Source organism: Parasteatoda tepidariorum, chromosome 2 (assembly GCF_043381705.1).
Source record: "Parasteatoda tepidariorum isolate YZ-2023 chromosome 2, CAS_Ptep_4.0, whole genome shotgun sequence".
NCBI lineage: Eukaryota > Metazoa > Arthropoda > Arachnida > Araneae > Theridiidae > Parasteatoda > Parasteatoda tepidariorum.
In genome coordinates this window covers 83000141-83018836 of record NC_092205.1, presented here as the reverse complement: position 1 = coordinate 83018836, position 18696 = coordinate 83000141, and the positions used below count along the sequence as shown (strand labels likewise).

At 26.3% G+C, this 18696-nt stretch overlaps 2 protein-coding genes across 5 annotated transcripts in view; one reads left to right on the top strand and one right to left on the bottom strand.

Annotated features, from left to right (window-relative positions):
• Positions 1-530: 530 nt before the first annotated feature.
• On the bottom strand, positions 531-18375 carry LOC107438764 (arginine and glutamate-rich protein 1-A). Of its 3 annotated transcripts, XM_071177827.1 has the most exons (7): positions 17788-18375; positions 13022-13081; positions 10389-10514; positions 6923-7148; positions 4352-4452; positions 3495-3578; positions 2249-2365 (listed from the first exon to the last, which is right to left on the bottom strand). In XM_071177827.1, the coding sequence occupies exons 1-6, from the start codon at positions 17931-17933 to the stop codon at positions 3536-3538; spliced, it is 702 nt and encodes a 233-aa protein (XP_071033928.1). In that variant the 5' UTR covers positions 17934-18375; the 3' UTR covers positions 2249-2365; positions 3495-3535. The 3 variants fall into 3 exon arrangements, 2 of the variants coding, with proteins under 2 accessions (XP_015906610.1, XP_071033928.1); XM_016051124.3 differs by lacking the exon at positions 4352-4452 and having other exon boundaries at positions 531-2365; XR_011636194.1 differs by lacking the exon at positions 4352-4452 and having other exon boundaries at positions 4772-7148.
• Positions 18365-18696, top strand: part of LOC107438763 (sodium leak channel non-selective protein na) — a 55288-nt gene continuing 54956 nt past the window's right edge. For both annotated transcript variants that reach the window (XM_043044762.2, XM_043044761.2), the window contains exon 1: positions 18365-18643. The gene's annotated coding sequence lies outside the window, so the exon portion shown is untranslated. The remainder of the gene's footprint in view (positions 18644-18696) is intronic.

The window sequence follows — 18696 nt, the reverse complement described above, 5'->3', positions numbered from 1 at the left end:
GCAACACTTTAATAATGGTTGGAAAGAGTTTAAACTGGCACTGGAAAGAGTTAAGGAACTGTAATCAATTCAATAGTAAACACAATGCCAGAATGCTGAGAGTGAGTCTATTCCGTACGCAATAGAACACCAGTTAGTAGCAATAGTAAAATTTAGTGTTCAGATATTTATGAGAATAAAGATTCCCTTCTGCTTTTCTAGAAATATGTACTTTTTTTTTTAATCAGAAGTTCTAAAATTCGTGCAAAAGTCAGAGGGGTAAAATTGCAAAGGTAAAAGAAAAATGATGACTAAATATTAGGTTTAAATCAAAATGAATAAATTAGTTAGGAAAACTATTTTAAGAAGATTAATCAGCCAATAATGTTATTTTCTGACGAACTCAACTTATTTAATATTATGCAATATTTTATTGATATTTTTTAAAAAAATTTGAACTACTTTGTTTATTTACATTGAAAATAAATTAATGATATTGAAATGTAGTACAGTACAACGTTCGAAACATGGAAATAAATACACCACACAAATAAAATTGCATAATGACATATTATTTTTCACTAATTACATTAAATATAATTGAGTTATAGCACTAAGCTAAACGTAATGTCAAAAATTTTAGTTCATTTTAATTATCACTTGACAAAGAAAAGGATGATACAGGGTTCATACACATTTGTTGAAATAAAATATGAATTTTCAAAATTGTCAAAAGTAATCCAGTTGAAGGTATGAGTTTTTTACATACTTATTGATCATCTTAAAAATGGGAGAACATTGCAGCATTTTAATCTGTTAGACAGAAAATTCAAGTGAAAAAAATAATACAGATTAAAAAAATAAGTATGACATTAAGCTGCATTTCTTAGAGCATAATAATAGCAAAAGAAAAAACCCTGCAAAAATGAAATTATAATATGTCTTTTTTTAAAAAAAATAATTCATTATTTGGAAAAAGGTGACAGTGAATATCATATAATTCTATCTAAAATCGTTTTAAATACTTTGATAAGATTACTCAGTATCTCAAAGGAAAATTTTTTTATAGATAATGAGAAATCGAAAATCTCAAACATGTTTAAAAATTAGATCAACTGAGTACACCTAAAATTATTGAGAAATTAGGGGAGGAAATAAAATCTGGTTTATGTAAAAAGGAAATTTTAAAATTAAATTTATCTCAAAAATTCATTGAATATTAAAATCAATTTAGCTTTATAAGAAGGTTGCTTTATACTGAGACATAGGAGGGAGGAACAAAGCTGCCAAAAATTAATATTTACTAAAATATAATCTCAATATAGAATGTAGGCAAAAGGGAAATTTTTTTAATAGATACATAAAAAAAAGCAAACTAGAAAATGTATGAACCCTGTCTTAAAAAAAATTCTTTTTCTTTAACAAAAAGTAAAATAGTAATAAGAAAAAGAAAAGGCTTTCTTAATGAAGGAATTACTGAAAGCAAATAAAGATTTCAAATATCACAAGGAATGTATTCTGACATACATTATATTAAGCATTATTAAACATCTTATTCTACCTTCAAAAATATATAACTTAAAATGCTTAAATTTTATTATTCCTGGGGGAAATTATCAAAAATCCTAGAATTATTAGGGTTTCCCTCCCAGGCACTTATTCATTTCATTTCTTAATTGCTGCAAATTTTATCAGCATTGTTTATGCTATCTTTTATAATAAATAAAGGTTAATAATTACTATTTAAATTTAATATAAAATGTTTGTATTATTTCATTATTTTTGAACTTAAATTTACTTTCCTTCAAGTTGTTACATTGTTTTTAGTTAAAACAGATATTACTGAAAGAATCTTAGATGGCATTGGCAATTAAAATTGTTATTTATAGTTACTTTGCAGATTTTAGATAGCCATGTTAATAATTCAAATTATTAAAAATAACATTTATTAATGCACTCAGTATTAACAAGGTAGTTACAATAATAATTAAATAAAACTAAATTTCGTAAATCAAAAACAGTGCAATTTATGCTTTGGTTTTGAAGAAACAATATTCATTAAAAAGAGATGACATGGAATGACAAGTTTTATGCATTCCACAATTAGTGTAAAGTTTAATACTTACTCTTTTACACAACACAATAAAAGTCAACAATTCTTTGAAAGTTAATTCAGTACATATGAGTACATCATTTAAATAATTGTTAAAATCTATACACTTCATACTACTGGCTTCAGTGAAAAAGAAAGTTTCGGTCTCACTTTTCCTTTGTTTAAAATTACTTGTTGTTCTTCTTTAACCTTTTTCTCTCTTTCTTTAGCAAGCCTCCTCCTTTCTTCATCAATTCTACGTTGCTCTTCAATCATAGCTAGTCTTTCTTCAGCCTAATTATTGCAGGAAGAAAAAGAATTGGGATGAATAATTGATAGAGAAATTAATGACTTTTCAACTTTGGGATCTTAAATACCAAGTTGATTTGAAAAATATTCAAAATTAAGCATCCCTTTGTTATAAACCCTTATTTTTAATAGAAAAGTTACGCCTAACTGTGTAAATTAAGTTTAATGCATTTAAATTTATAATTAATTAAAATTCCCTTTTTTATAAAATAAAATATTAAGAAACAAAAGAATATTCTTAAATATTATATATGCTCTTATATTTGTTAAAATGCATTTATAATTTAAAGTGTCACAAAATTTTATTCAACTGAAAATTCCAAATAAGATATTCTTTTTAATAAAATATTTTAATATAAAAGAAAGTTTTTCTGTTATTTTTCAGTCCCTAGTTAGCTGTTCAGTCCTAACTGAACAGCTAACTGATCAAGAACTAAAAAATATTCTTTTTAGTACAACTTTTATTCAATAAACTGTAAAAAAATTACTTTTCATAAAAAGTAGAGTAAAATGGTTTGAATCAGATAAAAACTATAATAAAAATCTTATAATGAAACAGGTCTACTACTTAAAACCTTTTAATTAACTGAAAAACTTATTAACATACACTTCTTAAATAAAATTGATAAATATTAGATTATGATTGTTATATTAGATTACTGATTATTGAAATTGATAAATTTTAGATTATAGATAGATTATAGATATCTGTTGATCCCTTTATGAATTTGACAACCTTCACGTCAACTCTTTTGCCTATGCATTATTTCGTTTTCTGATTCTATCGCTAATCATGTTAATGTGGTTATCATCATTAATTTTGATTCGATAACATACTCACTTCTATAGGGAAATTTTGAGATACATAGGTGCATAATTAATGATAGATCCACTCGAAATATAATCTATGTTTAGATGTTAATTAAATAAATTGTTAACAGCTTACACTTTTTTGTCATGACTAACATTTGAAACATATTTTGTAATCCTTGCATAATGTGAATTTATATTTATGATCGGAAAGAGGCAGGAATTGCTAGGGTAACCTTTGAAATTAATTTATCTAAATATAAAATAAACTTGGACTTAATTTCTACTAATGTTAAGAACTTACTAATTTTTTATGAGCTTCATCAACTTTTCTTTTGTTTTCCTCTAAAATTCTTTCAAGCTCTTCTCGCTTTTTCTTTTCTTCTTCCTAAAGAAGGAAAAAAAACGTATTAAAAAAACTCAATAAAAATCAATGAATTAAAGTGTCTACATTAGTTTAACAATCAACCAAGATTACCATTGTAATATTATCTCCAAATATCCCTGATAAAGCCTACATTATAGCGTGAATAAAATTTTATAAGAAAAGAAATGATTGAAAAAATTTCTGCTATATTAAATAGGCATAATCAAACTAAGGCAAATACCATTAAAACTTGTATAATATTTATTAAAAGTTCTGTCTTATTTTTAAATAACTTTACACAAAAAATATAACTTCTTTAGCTTATTAATAACCATAACTTTGTAATTGATGTAATGAATAATATTCAAATAATTTTGAAACACCAATCATTGCTGCAATAAGTAATGCAGACAATTATTGGAACATCTGAAATATTGAGAAACAAGTAGTGATGGGAGTAGGTGTACCATAGAATTTAAGAGTAGAAAACAATAAAAGACTATAGTAATAAGCTAAAAAACAAAATAAAAAATGCAAATTGAAAATCTAGTTGCAGATAGCTTTGGTTCTATAAACAAGCATCATGCATTTTGAAATAACAGCTCATACCTAAATTTTGTACTTGCACTTTTTATTTTGCATTTTATAGTCCCATTTGTCATAAATCATTCTTTTCATCTTTAACTAAGATTGATTTATTTAAACATAAATAGTTTCAAAAGTTACAATGCAAATTTTACAAAGAAATACAATAATGGTTCAAGAAAATTGATAATATATCTTGACAAACATACTCATAAAAAATTATAGTTAATATTATTTTAGTGCTATTCAATTTACTATACAGCCTGTGTCGAAACAGCTCTTCATTCAGAATCCGCATACTGCGATGCACCTAGAATCTCGAAAAAGAATCAAAAGACAGAAATGTTGAAGTAATCAAAACAGTCTATTGACACAGATGAAAAGGATATGATATATACATGCAAAACATTAATTACCCCTGAATCACTGAATATACTATAAAAAAGAAGAAAAAATTTATGAAAAAAAAATTACCATACAATAATTGCCTTTGCAATTTTTTAAAATTTTTTCTACTAAGAAAAAAATATAACCTGCACTCAAACCTGTAAGGAATTAGAATGTAGAGAACAGAGAATACATTAACAAATGTTAAAACAAATTTTTTTTAGAAAAATGCTGTAACTTACCCCAGCAATTGCACCAATGTTTCCATTTCTTTAAAAAATTCCTCACACTTTTAAAGTTCTTTACTTCCAATCTTGAATCTTTTTTTCTGAATTTTAAAATTAGTTCACTGAACTGAGTTTTTTGAGGTGGAAAACTGTTTTTAAATGTCTAATGTTTCTTGAATGAAGGAAATTTTTTCCCCAGCTTGCTAAGTGATCAGCGCAGTTGTATCAGCAATGAATGCACACAGTGTTCAAGGATAAAAATCAAAGTTCAATGCAGAATTGTAAATAAAATTTGCCACAAGAACAAGGCACATCTGATCACACTTTTTGGGACTAGAATTAAGCTATTTACTTACAAAAAAAGTGAATAAAATTTAAAATTATACATATTTTTTACTTATTTAATGAAGCAGCAAATAAAAGCTGAAATACCTAAGATTTGAAAGTAATATTAAAATATAAGACTGAAGGATTTTAAGAATTTTAAGTCTACTAAAAATGCTCTCATTTCTAGAACTTAATAATAACGTAGAAGTTTCTCAAAAAGTTAAAGGATATGTAAAGAGAAGTATTTGTATATTGCACATAGATAAGTATCTTATAAGACAAGAGTGTTTTTTGAATATCAAACTTTTCAAAAACGAAAGAGAGAGAGAGTGAGAAAAATTATTTTAACAAATTTGTTATGATACTCATGATCTGATGTAATTTTATAAGAACACTTCGAACAAGATGATAAAACTTAATTACCACTTGCTAAAAAACTAAATGTTTTTGAAAATTTAATTTATACTTTTTAACAAAATGAGTCTACATTTGAAAAATAAATAAATACCTTCATACTTGCACGTTACTAATATAAAGATATGGGAAGCATTTGTTTATCACAGTGTCTACAGTACACAGTTTGCATTTGTGTACTGTTATCTTATATTAACAAAAAAGCTACATTTAAAAGAAAAAAGTTATAATAGTTTCAATTTTGTGATTAATTACATAATAGTTTAGAGTAAAAAAATTATGAACTAGTTTATACCTGCAACATTAAATACAAATTCAATTTTTTGCCATAAAAATAGTAAAAATTATGATAATTGGTTACAACAAGCACAACACAAAATATTTTAAAAGTTAATAGGTTCTAAAAGTTTTGCAAAATTGTTCACCCACGAAAATCATCACTTAAATTTTCAATAAAATTATATTGGAAAAAAATTACATAAATGATTATCAATGGTTTAAAATTTGAGACTTCACATATACAACTGAATGAAGTTTGAACATTACTTTTTTATGCATAGGAATTGGAAATTGCTTATACTTTTTTTACGCAAAAGATTGCAAATTTTGTTATACCCCAACAAGTTCAAAAAGTGTGATCTGTGAAATTTAAGTTCTTGAAAAACTGATAATTCATATAAATCATAACTGATCATCAATGCCTTAAAAATAATGAATTTTCACGAACATGATGGAATCAGGTTTGAACATCGCTTTTTATGCAGATGAATTAGAAATTTTGAAATTTATGCACCAATAAAAGACTTATTAGTAACACAAAGATGTTTTGTTCAGTTGATAAAATGATAAGATTCATCATAAGGAAAAAGACATGAAATGCTGCCACTCTTGTATGTAAGATACATATTTTATAGATAATACGTAACGAAATATTTTATATTTTTCTTAATTTAAATTAGAATTACAGAAACAAGAAGAAAAAAACTATAATTAAGAAACAAAATGGAAATTCAAGACTATTGAATTTTTTATTTATTTTTTAATCATCAAAGATTTGATTAATTGCAATTGGATAGAAATTTAAATCTGGCTCTAATTAAGCAATTTAAAAATTTTTCCTTCTGAGATGTATAATCTTCTATACATTAAAATTCTTTATGCTTAAAAAACTAAGTATATGCATCTAAATTGCACTTTTACTAATAAATTAAAACGGATTTTCGTTCGAATTTATTGAGTGCAATAAGATGCATAATCTATCACAATCTTGAATGTTTCAATCGATTCATACGATTTACAATGTATTCATACAATTTTCAGATTTATTGAAAAATGAAAATTGCCATAAAAGTTGAAGATATTGAACCGCTTGAAATCAAAGAGAAAACACAAATCAGTATTTTGCAGAACAGTATTTCCTATTACCTCCTTAGATTTTTGAGCTTCAAGCTCCAGTTTTTGGCGACGTTCTAATTCTTCTAGCATTTGTTTTTCCATTATTTTCTTAGCTTCCTCGACTCTGCGCAAGACTTCCTTCTCAATATCATCTTTCCTTTTTTCAAGCTCTTCTTCAACTCTTTTAGCAACAATTTCTTCAATTCGCTTAGAAGTTTCTTCTTCAACTAGTCTAGATTCTAATTCTTTTTGCCTCCTACAAAACAAAACACATTTTTTAATAGTTTGAAGGTATGATGGAATACAAAAATATCCACTGTTTGCTGAAAAAGTAAGACTGATAAAAAAATAAAAGAAAAATGAACAAATTTATAATTCCGAACAATGGTAAAATGCCAGAACTTAAAAAGTTTTTTTTTTTTGCAACATAATTTTTTTGGAATAAGAAAAATGTTATAAGTACGATCAATACCTTAAGGTCAATGCCTAATAAATAATCACCTTAAGATAACCTAAATTTCTGAGAAGCTATAAGTAAAACATTCAATTCAGTACAAAAAAAAAAAGCTTAACTTTTTTTTCTCTACTACTAATTTTACATTTAAAAAAAAAAAAATTTCATGCGAGTTTATTAATCACTTAAAGAATTACTAATTTATTGAAATTTTCTTCATTTTTTTATCAGTTTGATGAGGGAAAGGTATACAAAGTAATTATCAACAATGGTAAAGCTCAAAAAAAAAAAGTAAAATGGTGAATTACAAGCCTCCACAAAACAGAATATAGTTCAATGTAACCTACTTACAATACAGTTCTTTGATAGAGCAAAATGGATCTTTAAACTTTTATTTAGCTCAGTACTATAAAAGTAAAGTGAGTTAAGAATTGAAATCATCAAATATCTGAAAAAAAGAAGACAGAATATTTCATACAAGAATACATGTTATTACAAGCTAACTCCTAGAATAAGTATCATCTTAGAAAACTTACAATATTAGCCAAAAATTAGTCATTTTCCATTTTGTAATTATTATTAGATGAACAATTCCTTTTACTATAGCATTATATCATGATTTAAACTAAGGGAATACTAAGGGAAACTATATTTACTTGTTGCACTCTGAAATTCAAAATACAATAAAAAAAAATAAAAAAAGGAATATGTGTTTGACAAATTTATATATATATAAATATACATATATATTATGAAAGGTGTATCATATTTACAATTTAAAAAAGTTAAAGCTGAGGTTTTCCTAGGAAAAAAGCAAAAAAAAAAGTAAATTTTTTTTTGGATAGATCAATTAAGGTATGTATTTGTATTGCATTAACGTAAGGATGAGATCATATTGAATGTTAAAAATGTACAAATAATGTTACAAAACATTTTTAAATAATTAAAATGTTCTACATCAAATATGATACAAAACATATTAACTTTTTGACAACCAGAAATCAAAACAAAAAAAAATGCCGTTAAAAAAATAGAAATCCTACACCTCATCTGAAGATAAATAAAAAAGTTGCGAATGCTTGAAAAGTTTTCACCCCAAAACGTTTTCCCATCTATAGAAAAAAATAATTATTTGAAAGAGACGATATTTTTAAATTTGCTGTTAATAATTTCACACAATTTTTGTGACTGGACCAAAACATAACTGGTTCTAGAAATACAGTAACAAAAGAAACTGCATATTCTTTGTGTACTATCACTAAATTTTGGCCAATACTGCAATGAAATTTTGAAACTAACACATTACAATATTTAGTTAATATTTGAAAACCCTGCAATTTAACCAAAACAAAGAAAAAAAATATTATGGCACCACATAAAACATTTTAAATATGCTGCACTGAATAAAATGTAATTATGTATGCAACAATTTATATTACAATTACCTATTATAAATAAAAATAATCCAAGTGTCGACTGTTTCCAAAAATCTATTTTTTTTTTAAAACAAAAAACAACTTAAATAAAAAGAGAGACATCCTGTTTAAAACAAATAAAATCAATTGGAAAACTATTGAAAGAAATTTAGAACATAAAGTTTTAAATTATGAAAAAAATTTGAATAGCAGAATGCCAATTTAGATCTACGAAAGGATTTTAAAAATACTTACAGTTGTTCTTATTTAAATATTTTCATAATGAGTCACCAATTAAATAATTTACAATAATTTATTGATAACTAAATACGCAAACATTTACATAATTTTTTTCATCAATAAGATTATTTTTATTCATAATATTGTTGCTTTAATATTTGAAAATTAGAATTAAAAAAATCAAATGCTTTTTTTATAAGTTAAATTAAGAGGTAATTGGGAAGTTTTTTAGAACAGAACTAAGTACAACCAAACGAAATGTTGAGATGTTTTTTTCTTACAGCAGTTAAGTTTACAATTTGATAAATATAAAAAAGCATTAAAATATGAAACCATTTTTTTTAAAGAATTTTATTAGTTATCATTTTTCTCCATTTTAATATACTACAGAGTTGGTTTTTTTTTCCTCCAATAAAAAATATAATATAATGAAATTTTTTGTAACACAAGCTAGAAACTAATTTTCAAGAAGTATTTGCCAGTTAATTTGTTAGACAATAACCATCCTCTCCTAAAATACTCACATTTAAAAGGCATCTTCTTGTGTATTAAAACTAAGAACTACCCGTTCTATTATGTTGCTTTAACTCTTATAAATGTTTTTCCCTCCCTTTTCAATTGTGTCATGTGTACTTTATTAAAGATAATACATTATATTTATACTCATTTTCTGAAATCATTTGAAACAAAATCTAATGCGACTAAATAGGAACCAAGCCCATAAAGCATCATTCCTTCATTTAAATCTTTTTCTGTTGATTAACACAAGAGTAAATCTACATAACTTTCAACATATAGGCCTAAACAGCTTTTGTCTCCATACAACTAACTTAAAAACTACAGGTGCATGAATATTTGAATTAGCTTTTTTCTTTCCTTTTTTTTCTTATTCATTTTGATAAAAAGCAACAAAAAACTTTAATTACGACATGGAGTTTGAAAGCTTAAAATTAATATTGTTAAGAAAAAAAATTCAAAACAAATATAGTATAGTTGGTCTATGGTAAGAACTCCCACCGCCACAAAGTCTGAGGCCATCTGCCGCTATAGAAATAAGATAGTGCATTTCAGGGAGGCTAGTTGCTCATCACACTAGGTCGAACATAGTAGATTAAAGGAAAGTATTCCCTTTTTCTAGCTGACCCGAGACGAAACCTGTCCTAAACAACTACCCCACACCCCTACTGGAAATAGTTATACCTTGTAACCATAGTCACCACCATGGGTCCAGATGAATGGCTAGGGGAGTTTTTACTTTACACAAACTATATATAAAACCTAAAAATTAAAATATCACAATTGTTTTTTTTTAAGAACAATTATTAATTTTATTGTTTTACTTAAATAAATCAATAAATGAATAAATATAAAATGAAATGTTGTGTACCTCATCCTCTCCATTTCAGCTAATCTGTCAACTTCATTCATTTTTTTTAACCTCCTCAAATGAGAACTATAACCACTGACACCATCACTACTGCTGCTTGATGAAGACGAAGAGTGAGAGCGTTTTCTGGAGGGGGAAAAAAAGAAATTTCTATCAAAACCATAATAAAAATGTATTACTCATGCCTGTCAACATTGGAGAAATAAAATAACGGAGATTTCACTAATCGACCCGACTTTGGGTTCACGAATACTGATGTTCAACTTTGTATCCTTGTAATTTTAAAACCCAATCTAGAAGACAAGGGAACTTCTGGATCAAGTATTGGAAGATATTTGTCTTTGTGGAGGACTTTTTGATGTAACTAACATGCATTTGAGTTACATGCAGAGGAAAAACTCCCTGACGACAAGGGGACTCTAACCCGTGATCCGTCTGTCACTGAGGATATTTCACTTCAGCACTGTGATTGGTGCAAGCCGGGTGCGGAATGCGTATTAATCAGACATAGCTGGGATTTACCTCATTGGAAAGCGAACACTCTACCCCCTGAGCCATCACAGCTGGACTTAAATACTCAATATACTTCAATAATGGCATTAGCACCATCTGTTGAAGAATAAGATAAGTATTTTTGTCATCAGTGGTATTTTATCACCAAATTTTTATTATTTTTAATTTTCTTCAATAATTACAGTAAAAATTGAGAATATATGGGTAAACAGGAGATAGTTGTAAAATACAAGCGTCTTCGTTAAAAAACACGAGACTAGGCAGGTATGATTACATAACATAAGGCTCATAAATAGAAAATTCAAATAGATAAAAAAAGAAGAGAGTGTTTTAAGAAGCAGATGTGTATAATATGCCTGAATGTGGTAAGACCACTTGCAGAAAATTTTTTATTATTACTAAAAAAGAAGAAAAATAAAGGTCAAAGTTCACACTTTTGCCGTTATAACGTCATTGCACTTTCAAGGAAAAGTCTGATAAGAATAATAATATAAAAATACTGATAATAAATTACAATAATAATAAAAAAATTAATATTCAGTACAATTTATGAATGTGATTAAACTGAGTTTAATTATAGACATTTACAGTTGATAGACATATACAGTTACAACGACATTTATATTATCCGTACCTTCCAGCATGTAAGATTTTAAGTAATTGTGCATGTCTAAATTATAAAGTGTAGATTATTTCTTTGAATTTATGCATAAGAACTCACAAGAAAGTGAAAGTATAATTTCAGTATAATAAAATCTGTTTTTTTTTATATAAGTCACGCTTATATTTTGATGACAGCAATTCTATATTCCAATTATTGTTTATATTCTTTGCGCTCAACCAAAATCAACTATTAGAAGTTAAAATAAATATCAAATTGATTCTAATAATAATAATTTAAACAGTACAAGCATTGGGCACTTTTGTATCAAAGTATCTTGCTTTAAGTAACTTAAAAACAAAAAAAATAGAAAATATCTTAATAAAATCAGATATCAAAATAAAATCAGACAAATACTGTATTAATAACTGAATAAAAAAAATATTATTGAAATTAAACTTCTAACTAAATTGCATAATTAAAATAATTTATGATTTTTAAATAATGAAAATATATCTAGTTTCTTATGGAACGAGTACAATTAAACAACCATAATATTAATCAAAAACCAATAAAATTATTTTTTATTGAATCAACCGATTGTAATATCTATCATCATACGATTCATTTCAAATTTCATCAATACGTTTCTTTAAATTTGCATTTCATGTCCATGTTTTTAGTTCAAAGGTAAGCTTAAACAGAAAACAACATTTAACAGCTATAAACATCATGCTTATAGCTTTGTCTTTGTAGCGTTTATCACACCAACGTAACATAAAGATCAGAATTTGAAATAAATGGAGGCTTGCACAATTGTTTCAAATCTTACATATGAGAGCGTATATAAGCTAATGTAATGTTTCACGAAATTCCCGATTTACTATTCTCATTAACTTAAATAAAATTAAAATATTTCACAAAAATTTAACTATATTTGTAAAATAAACTAATCTAAATCAATTCAAGAACAAATAAACAAAAACAATTAAAAAAATTCTAGTTAAAAGAAAAACTTTATATTTATAACAATAAATAAGTGAGAAAAATATTAATGCATATACACAACCAACAAATTTTTTAGGAGCCAGGTTATTTTTATATTTGGCAACAATTTAAGTGATTTTAAACATAATTTAAATGTAACAAGATGTACCAGGACAAATTATACTGAATACAGAAATTTTAGCCTTATCAAATTTTCAAGCTGATTTAATAAATTTAACAAATTTGAATCTATTTTTCTCTTATTTCTTAATTATTTTTTATTTTAGCTAGTTTTTGTATTTATTAAATTTATTAGTTATTTCCATTGTACTAGAAACATTTTATTCCTAGAGAAGAAAATGATACCAATCAAATATCAAAACCTTTTTTAATATAAATAGTGAATAAAATAATGGATAAATTAAGATGTGTCTCAATGTTTAAAAGAATCATGTTGGGGACAACGGAGAAATTGAATCTTTTCAGACATTTTCTCAGACAGCTGTCGCTCTTTTAATTGCAAATTTCTTACCGTTTTTTGTTACCATCTTGAGAGTGTCTATCTAGCTTATTCAATTCTAACTTTGATAATCTAAAAAGAAAAGAAAAAATATGTATACACAAAATATTAGCACAAAAATTTTAAATACTTTATTAAAAAAAGAAGTTTAATATAAAAAATAACTATAATAATGTTATTTAAAAAATATGAAAATGGTAGAAATAGTCAACAAGTTTTTTTCAGTTAACTGAAAAAAAAAGAAAAATGAACTTATTGTATTGTAAATAGTCATTCACACACAAAAATAGTTAATATAGAAAAATGCTTATTTAATAGACAAAAAATTTGAATTCTTTATGCCTACAATTTAATGCATCGGCACACATAAAATTAAAATCTAATTCCACAGCTTTGTCAATTTTTACAAAATAAATTATAAAATGGAGTTCAAATCAACAAGACATTCATTTAAAATATACAGCAAATGTAATGTGATCAGACTGTAATAAAAATAATTTTAACTTTCAGTAAAGAATCAATCAGTACATGTTCTCACACCAACCATCACTACAAAGGTATTAAAAGATTACAAAAGTATTAACCCTTTATATTACCTTGTTGCATATCTGCAACATACACAAAAAGCCTATGTCTTTGCCCCAACAAATTTTGAAGGACGATTTCGGCAATTGTCGGCCAAAACCAGTGCGCCATGATGAAATTAGGCACACAAAAGAATCAGATGCAAATACCCAAAATGTAAAGGATTTACACAAACTATTTGTGAGAAATGTGGTGTAGGACTTTGTTACAACAAAAGTAACAACTGTTTTAAAAATTTTCATATGAATTAAAATTTTTGAATCTTTCAATCTTAGTGCCATTTTTCACAATGTTGCAGGAATGCAACAAGCACTTTTTGTCATTTTGCATAAGGGTGCAGAAATGCAACAATCAATTTTTTTCCAATAATTTTTCTTATTTTATGTTGTAATTTTTTTTATTATTTTTTACATGCTTAGAATGATGTATTCTAATGTATGAGTAATTTTTATTAAAATCAGAGATGTTGAGATATAAAGGGTTAATTGATTGTGCTAGTAAATGCCCTGTGATGGGTACTAGTTACAATCAGTGGAGCTGGTCTCCTTTCATTAAAATTTCGCTGAGTCAAAACGACTGGGCCCTATGGCAGAATCGCAGCGACACAGGGACATTGTCGCAGTACGTTACAGAGTTCTTGCAGAAAAATTTTTCTTTTGAAAAGTAAAAAACAATTTATTTTAATTTTCTACAGAAATTTACACATATTATTTGAATCATGCATTTAGAAAATCACTTTTTGACGCTCTCAATTCATGATATAATGTTTCAATTGTATTTTCGGCAGTAATTGATAATGATTTTCACATGGATTTTAAATATCCCGATATATTTCAAACAATATGGAAAATTTGAATCGTGCATTTGAGTATTTACTTTTAAGGAAATAATTCTATCAAATCTTTGACAGTTATTGCTATTGATTTCCAGGGTTCGTGATTTTTTTGATTTTTTTTAAAAAAAATCAAAAAAATCGGATTATTTTGATTTAAATCGGATTTTTTTGATTTAAATCAGATTTTTTTGATTTTTATTTAAATACACTATAAGAGCTTTAATTTATGATCAAAAAAACTTTATAAATGTTTAATCAAAATTAAATTAATATTAAAACTATATTATAACAATATTTTAGAAGCTCTAACTTACTAAAATAATTTTTCATTATAATGCATAGCGACCATTTTGATACAAAGGCATGATTGAAATTAAAAGACAAGATAAAATAGATAATTTAAAGAATACTACTTTAACTAATAACACAAAGTTTCAATTAGCACAGCATAATTTTAATTTAAAATTGTGATCTCTTTTTTTTCTCATGATTTATAAAATGGCAAAATAAATGCAACAGATTGTGTTTATAAATGTTGTTATTCATCAAAAAATAAATATTCAATCTATATATTTTTATGTTAAAATATTCATTTTTAATCCTTTATCAAAATACATAAGTTAAGCTAAAAAACATTTTTAAAAAAATCTATGTACTCATTGGAATTTTTTTTCACAAAAGAAAATCTGATAATTTCAAAGATACCGTAAACATATTATGAGAAGAAAAATAAAAACCAGTTAATAACCCTACTGCTTCAAATAGACTTTGATAGGGAAGAATGACACTATATCAGGAAAAAAATATCTGAACTCAGCTTCTTTTTTTTTCTTTCTATTTTTGGCATATTAAGGTAATTTCTTTTTAATATAACCTCAAGCTTTAGAAATATAGAAATTTCCATCAATAAACTATAATGCAGATTTGAATTTCATGTTTTTTTAATCAAAAGGTAGAATTTTAATTAACATTTGCTTTTTGAAAAAAAAGCATGTTTATTTACTTTCTACAGCTATGCAAGTCTATATTAAGACAGCATTAAATATTTACTTTAATCTGTACTTTCAATGTTAAGAATCAAGAGATTTTAAAACATGTAATTTTAAATGTGTTTAACACACTCCAAGAAGGAAAGTAATTTCGTTAACTAAAATTAATTAATGCAGCAATTTATTTAAAATAAATTTTAAAACTAAGAAAAGAAAATAATAAAAGTATCAATAATTTAAAGCACTGTTTTTTAACTTTTAAAATCAATATAATATATATATAAAAATCAGTTGATTTAAATCAACGATTTTTAAAAAAAAAACCATTTGATTTTAATCGTGATTTAAATCAAGCTGATTTAAATCAACGAACCCTGTTGATTTCCCTATGGTTTTTAAATTCGATATATTTTATACGATATTATTTATTACAATAACCTTATCTCGAAATGAAACACGAATTTGAGGAGTCTGATTCGCGTGATTTTCTCGTCAATCTTTTTTTAGGCTATTGCTACTACGGATTTCGTGATTTTTTTTATTGTGATGATTATTTACAAAATGTGAAGGAAATAATTTATGCTTTCTCCCACCCCCAACAAAATGAGAGAATATCACCCATAATATTAGAATAAAAAATTGTTCAATTAAAAAATATATATATTCTTTCTTTGTACGCACAGCGCTTGTGTCATTTTAAATAAATAACATACCTGTTTGTTATTATTAAAAGTATATTGCAGAAAGATATTAGTGCTAGAGTTTTGTCGTATATAGCTCAAAAAAATTCTGCCACAGGGCGACTGGGTTATAACAAAACCTAGGCAATTGAAAGGTCGGAAACTAGAAGAAAAAAAATCACAATAACTTGTATCGAACCCTTGTGCAAACCTCAACAAATTAATTTTTAAACTATTGTAAGTCAGAAAACACCTTGACAAAGATAATAGATATCAATACAGAAAAATACTAATTTCCTTTTTTAGCTCTCAATTCATTTTTTACCAGTGCTATTATGTAATGTTAAAAAGGTTTTTTGAACTACATAAAAAAAAGGCCTTTACTTTCCAGATAAGCTTGGATGCATTTAACGGAATCAGAGTAGGCTTTAAGAAACCAACATGGGTAGCACCAGTACTTCACAATGACAGTTCAGTGCCTTAAACACTAAACCATTAGCTCTTTTTTCTACCTAAATAACTATTGATTATTGGGTTCTAATATTTGATTATGGCAATGATTTCATACAGTGACACTGTAATCTTGAAAGTATTATGTTAATATCTGTTTGAACTTTTGATTATATACAACCATATACATGGAAAGGATTAGTTACCAATCATATTGAATGAAAATTAAGGTTACAAAAATATGCCTGATATCAGTTTAAATAAAAATACTGATACCTTTGTCAATTAGATAATTTGATGAATTAAAACAGGCTTTCTTATAATAGGATTTTCGATCTAAACTTATTACAGTTCTAATTCTTTTTTTTTTTTTTGGTGGTCACTGTGTGGAAGTTGCCAGAGCTTGGCAACTACCACACAGTGGCCAGCATCAAACCAAAAAAAGCATCACAGAGAGGGACCAACTTGAAGGGTATAACGCGTAGCCAACCCCAAGAAAGGGATATATCTGTTGCGTCAACTACAATCGCCAAGGTGGCAAAAAGATTTTAAACTTGCAAGAAAAAAATATAAAAAACAAATAAAACATGTAGATGTTGGGGAGATTATCGCCAAATCAGGTCAACTTTCGGGCAGTGGCCCGCGAGAAACCAATAAAAAAAAATCACAGAAAGTGACCGAAACTCCTGGTTACCCCTGGGGAAATATCCACAGGGTTTTTTCAAAAAATTTGCAAGTTTAAAATTTATTTGGCCCCCTTGGCAATTGTAGTTGGCACGGCAGATCAGGATACGGAAATATACCCGCAGTTGGCATGGCAAGTTGAGATACGAAAATATCCCTAGAAACAATTTCAGGGTTCCCATTGATTTAGCATTCTCTAGGTTAAAATTTAATATCACTTTATTTCAATTTGAAGAAATGTTTAAATAGAACTAAATTAATACAATCTAAAATATTAACAGTCAACGTCTCCCTCTCATTGGCCGTGGTAAAATTATCAAAAGTTGACAGATCCGTGGCAATGAAAAAGTTGGAAAACACTGCCTTGAAAGATACCCTTTATTTTTCGCCATACAAAATATAAGACTGTAGTACACATATTTTTGAATAACATATTACTTTTAAACTTAGTCATCTATTAGAAGCTACAGTAAACAAAACTACAAAAATGTCATTAAAATATGTAATAAGATATAATACATAAAAATAAATAGTGTACTAATGCAGCCATCCTACCTCGATCGAGATCGTTCCCGAGAATGCGATTTTTTCGATTTGCTTCTTCTTTCTCTTTTGTCTTTAGAATGAGATCTCTTGTGAGAATGTTTACTTTTATGCTTGTGCCTAGTAGGAGATCTACTACCACTTCTAGATCGTCCCATTATATTATCGAAAAAGCAAAAGTATTAGTGTACAATATAGTTATGCGTAGCAATCTTTAGATCGATAAATACAGTTTGTCACAGCATATAAGTGAAAAAATACTTCGATTTTCACTAATATAGATTAAAAAATGACAATTTAACTTAATTAGTTTTACAACCGATAATTTGATATTAAATAATTACATAAAACTCGTACACACAGCTTAACAACAGCTTACAGCCAGCCGAAAAAGAATACAGGACAGGGAAATGTAAAAGTGTTGCCACTAAATGCTCTTTTTTTAGTATTTCTTTTTAACATATTTTCTTTAAAGAAACTCAAGTTGAATCATTTATAATCAAATATACATAAATTTTTTAACCATTAAAGTTAAAATCATTGGTATTCTTTTATCAATAAATATTTTTTTTCAAAATTTCTACTCGTCACTACAGTTGCGCGTTGCGCAAGATGCGCACTCCGTTTTTAGTTTCGATATTTTGATCTTCTGCAATGTTTATATTTGAGGTTCATTAAAGACTGGCTAATTAAAGATTTTAATTGTAGTTATTTTTTAACTGTTATAATATTTCATGGGGTAAAAAGGTTGCATAGTTCCTATTTCTATTAATTTTTTCATTCTTCTTACGTTATTTATTTTTTTTTTAATTTATAAAAATCATGTAATTATTTTGCTGGAATTATCTATCTAAAACTTTGGTTAAAGGTAATGGTTTATGTTATTTATTATTGATAATGCCCCTTATTTGACTGTATTTT